Source organism: Acanthamoeba castellanii (assembly GCF_000313135.1).
Source record: "Acanthamoeba castellanii str. Neff unplaced genomic scaffold scf7180000084750, whole genome shotgun sequence".
Lineage (NCBI taxonomy): Eukaryota > Discosea > Longamoebia > Acanthamoebidae > Acanthamoeba > Acanthamoeba castellanii.
This window is the reverse complement of record NW_004457383.1, coordinates 28,009-32,429: the sequence shown is the minus strand read 5'-3', so window position 1 is coordinate 32,429 and position 4,421 is coordinate 28,009. Positions and strand designations below refer to the sequence as shown.

General features: G+C 53.4%; 1 protein-coding gene across 1 annotated transcript; it reads right to left on the bottom strand.

Annotated features, from left to right (window-relative positions):
* Positions 1 to 1,112: 1,112 nt before the first annotated feature.
* Positions 1,113 to 2,565, bottom strand: ACA1_194170 (pol polyprotein; the record flags this gene model as incomplete). The annotated part of the gene is made up of 4 exons (XM_004337325.1): positions 1,113 to 1,172; positions 1,222 to 1,311; positions 1,365 to 2,018; positions 2,116 to 2,565. 4 exons carry the CDS (start codon positions 2,563 to 2,565, stop codon positions 1,113 to 1,115), a joined length of 1,254 nt encoding a protein of 417 aa, XP_004337373.1.
* Positions 2,566 to 4,421: the final 1,856 nt, after the last annotated feature.

Sequence of the window (4,421 nt, the reverse complement as noted above, 5' to 3'; positions counted from 1 at the left end):
GATTGGGGAGGTGTGCATGAGGCCATTGGTGGACATGGGCGCAGGGGTCTTGTTGATTCACACCATGACACTGGAGTGGCTACAAGCGCAGGGCATCAAGTGTGTGGTCCATCAATGGCACAGTGCCAAGATTGTGGGTGTCAATGGTGATGAACTCACCATGCTTGGATTCATATGGCTGCCCATCTCACTGGGTTCCATGATGCAGGCAGTTGAGTTCCACATTGTGCCAGCCTGCCCTGTGTTGGTCCTCCTGGGAACTGGGGCTCTGCACAATTTTGGTGTTGCCATTCAGTTCAAGAGGCAAGAGCTGGTGCTGCCTGGTGGCGAAGCGGTCCGTTCCTGGTCACGGTGGCGACGGCGGCGTGATATGGGGTGTTCCTGTTGGAGGAGCTGGTACTTGACCTGAGAATGGTGATGAGGGTACATGCTTGGGTTGCAGAAGGCCCCACCCCGTGGACTGACGACAGTGTCAACCTGTTGGTGGAACCAACTGAGTGGGGCGGCGGCCTCAAGACAGCAAGGGTGGTGTGAGCGTTAGCTGACGGGTGGTGTGACAAGGAGGGCAAGTGCTGGACTGTGACTGATGTGGCCAATTTCTCCATGAGACCAATACGCCTGTCGGCTGGCACGCCACTGGCTGAGGCTGAGTGGGTGGAGGACGACTGGGTATGCTTGGCGGTGGAGCCTGGAGCGGTGGAGGGGTTGGGGACCCCCTTTGATGGCGTGGCACTGGGGAGCAAGGTTGAGGTGGAGACCCCTGTCGATGGTGGGGCGTTGGAGGGCATGTCTGAGGCGCCCTACCACAACACGCTGAGCTGGGAGCCTGTGGCTGCAGCAACCACGGTGGACATTGACGGCATGGTCAGCAGAGTGGACGCTGGCCTTTTGGCGATGGAGGTGGAGCGTCTGTGAGCCCTGCTTACGCTGAATTGTGATGTCTTTGCGCCCGTGCTGCATGCCCCTGGCCAGGTGTGACATGAGGTGCATTGGATTGAGGTGGAGGGCCATTGGCCCATCAAGGTGGCCCTGTGGTGCGTGTCTCCCAAGGAGTTGGTTGTGCAGAAGACTGAGATAGGGAAGATGCTGGGCACTGGCGTCATGCGCCTGTCTCACAGCCTGTGGGCATCGCTGGTGGTCTTGGTCACCAAGAAGGACGGGTTGACTTGGTTCTGCATTGACTACTGTGGCCTGAATCAGGTCATGAAGTGGGACAGTTACCCACTCCCACATGTGGATGACATCCTTGACATGCTGGTGGGCTCCGTGTGGAGATCGTCCCTTGACCTCGTCTTGGGCTACTGGCAGATCCTGGTACATGAAGATGACATTGAGAAGACCATGTTTGCGACCTGGCACAGCACCTTCAAGTTCACAGTGATGCCATTCAGGTTGACCAACGCGCCAGCAAGAATGGCTGCACAAGCCACATCGCCAAATGGATTTGTCACCACCCACTGCATGAACTTGTCCCCCTTGATTGCTGCTGCCTGCTTTGCCCTTGTCTCGCTGACCATGGCCATGATGTCTGTGTTGCTCATGATGGGTGGTCTTGTCATTGTGTGTGTGTTGATGTGCTTGATGCCTGCATGGTAGACAATTTCAAAGTCGTAGGGTTGTAGCTTCATTGCCCACTGTGCCAACTGCCCACGTTGCTCCTTCACGTCCATCAACCACTTGAGTGCAGTGTGGTCTGTGACAACGTGGAACTTGCTGCTGTGCAGATAGTGATGGAAGTACTCAATCCAGAACATGATGCTTAAGCACTCCCACTCAGTCACATTGTAGTTGTGTTCAGACTTGGATAATTGCTGATTGGTGTATGCCACCACCTGTTTGTTGCCCTCCTCTGTCCATTGAGACAGGACTGCCCCAATGGCCAGCTTCAATGTGTTGGTGTGCAGGTAGAAGGGCCTCTTGAAATCTGGGAATGTGAGAACAGGTGCCATTGTCAGCGCCTCCTTCAGCCATATGAACGCCACTTCACACTCCAGCATCCACACCACGCCATGGAATGGCTCAGCTCATAGCAGTTGATACAGTGGCTCCATGGACCTCTACAAACGCTGGAACAAACCACCGGTAGTAGTTGCACAGCCCAAGGAAGGCTCGCACCTTGGTGGTGTTGACGGGCCATGCCATCTCGTGCATGACGCGCACCTTCTTGGGGTCCATGGCGATGCCATCCTTCTGCATGAGGTGTCTGAGGAATGGCAACTCAGTCCAACAGAAGTTGCACTTGGACGGCTTCATGAACATGTTGGTGGTGCGCAGCTGGTCGAACACCTCCTGGAGGTGTTGGAGGTGGTCCTTGAATGAGACAGAGAAGACAATGATATCATTGATGTATACCAGAGTGCTGACCCAGTTGAGGCCTGACAGGACAATGTCCATATCCCTCTGGAAACTTGCTGGCGTGTTGGTCAACCTGAATGGCATCACTGTGAACTTGAAGGTGCTGTGCTGGGTCATGAATGCGGTCTTCTCTATGTTGTCTTTGTGTACTGGGATCTGCCAGTAGCCTGAGATGAAGTCAAGGGACAATCTCCACACAGAGCCCACCATGTCAAGTGGAGGCAGCAGCAGCAGCATCAAGCATGTCAAGGTCAACAAAATCTTGAACAATCAAACTACAGCACACAGTCTCAAGTATCTTGTACGGTACAAGGGCCATACCGAACGCCATAACCAGTGGGTACCAGTGAATGACGTGAGCGCGCCGGGGCTCATTTCCCATTTCGAAAGAGGACGCCGGTTTGCAGAGGCTAGCGAGGCGTCACGGACGAGGCAGAGGAGGAAGGCGGGACGGCAGAAGACCGGGGGTTGGGTCTGACGGTGGGAGGGGAGGTGTGTGACGGGGCTAGGCTGACGTGTCAACCAGCCGGAGTTTCCGAGTGACGGGGTTTATTATGTGACGGTTCGTTCAGAACAAAGACTTCTTTTCCTCTTGCTCAGATAGCAGCTCGCCTCGATTACGGTTCCGAACTTCAATCGAGCGGTCTCACATTTGACGACCGTCACATGTGGCCTGCGGGGAAGAAAAGATCAGCGGCCCTTGCGACCACCACACCCACCACTTCGTTGTGACATACCTTGTCCAAGAGCAGAGGACCTTGAGGAGATGGCCGAACCACTGGGAAAATGGAGCGAAGGATAGCCTCGAGTTTTTGGGACCAGGTCCGGTCACAGGCACTCGCAGCAAAACAGGGAGGTTAAGTTTGATTGTTTGTGGGAAAGGGATTTATCAAGAGAACTAAAAGTAAACACAAAGTGAGAACCTGCTGGCACGCAGCCCCTCACTGTCCTCTCATAGGACGAAACATGAGAACCTGCAATAACACAGCCCCTCACTATCCCCCTATATCCCCATCCCGTCCTCATCATCGTCGCCACCGCCACCACCACCACCCTCATCCTCATCACTGCCCTCATCCTCATCACCGCCCTCATTTTCATCACCACCCTCACAACCATTGGTGGGCCACCAGTCCACAATCCACCATGTCATTCAGTCATTGTAGAGGTGAAGTTGGGGACTCATCTTGTCCAGAGGCAGGCTGACCCAGCAGGCCATGCTCCACCCGCCCCAGCCCAAGGGCACATAGAAGCACACCTCACTCATCTGGAACCAGATGAAGCACAGACTCCACAGACCTGGTCACTGGCACTGCCCAAGGCATACCTCAAGCCACAGACAACGCACACCATCATGAACAAACATGAGAATGCACATGATCCTTGCAACCACAACATGCTCATGCCTGTCATCTGGCACAAGAAGCCACACTGCCTGATTGTCTTTGAAGACAAATGTATCCTGTATTAAAAAAAGAGTTATAGGATAAACACTATGAATGCAAATGTAATAGGAAACCATACTGTTGCACAGCTTGCTGGCACTCACATCATGAGACATACTGGAGCTGACAAGTGTATTGGCCCACCCAGTCTTGCTGAGATGTTGAACCACGCCAAGTCATAAGCACACAAGTCATATGCCACAGAAATTGCCCACCATCTCACAGCTGCACATGACCATGTAGGGCTTCCTACTCTTGACAGGTCTCTTGAAGTGCACTTGTCATCAAAGGACAGTGTCCTTCTCATGAGTCTGCACATGCACGCACATATGACACACACCACCACACACACGCACTTGTCAATATCTTGTCTCAAAAGCAGAAGGGGGTACATACATACCCTGACATGTGTGATGTTTCATTGATTTGTGCACACCGACTTGGCCAGCTGGTGTCACTGCTCCCAGAGCTTTGTACCTGATATTCTGGGGGGCTGAGGAACTTGATTGTGTTGGCCCAGTGTTCACAGGTTTCAAAGTTCACAAACATGAAGCTTAGCTTGGTCTCCTTGTTGCTGTCATCATCTACTGTTCTCCTCTTACCTTCTTCCCATCACTGGAC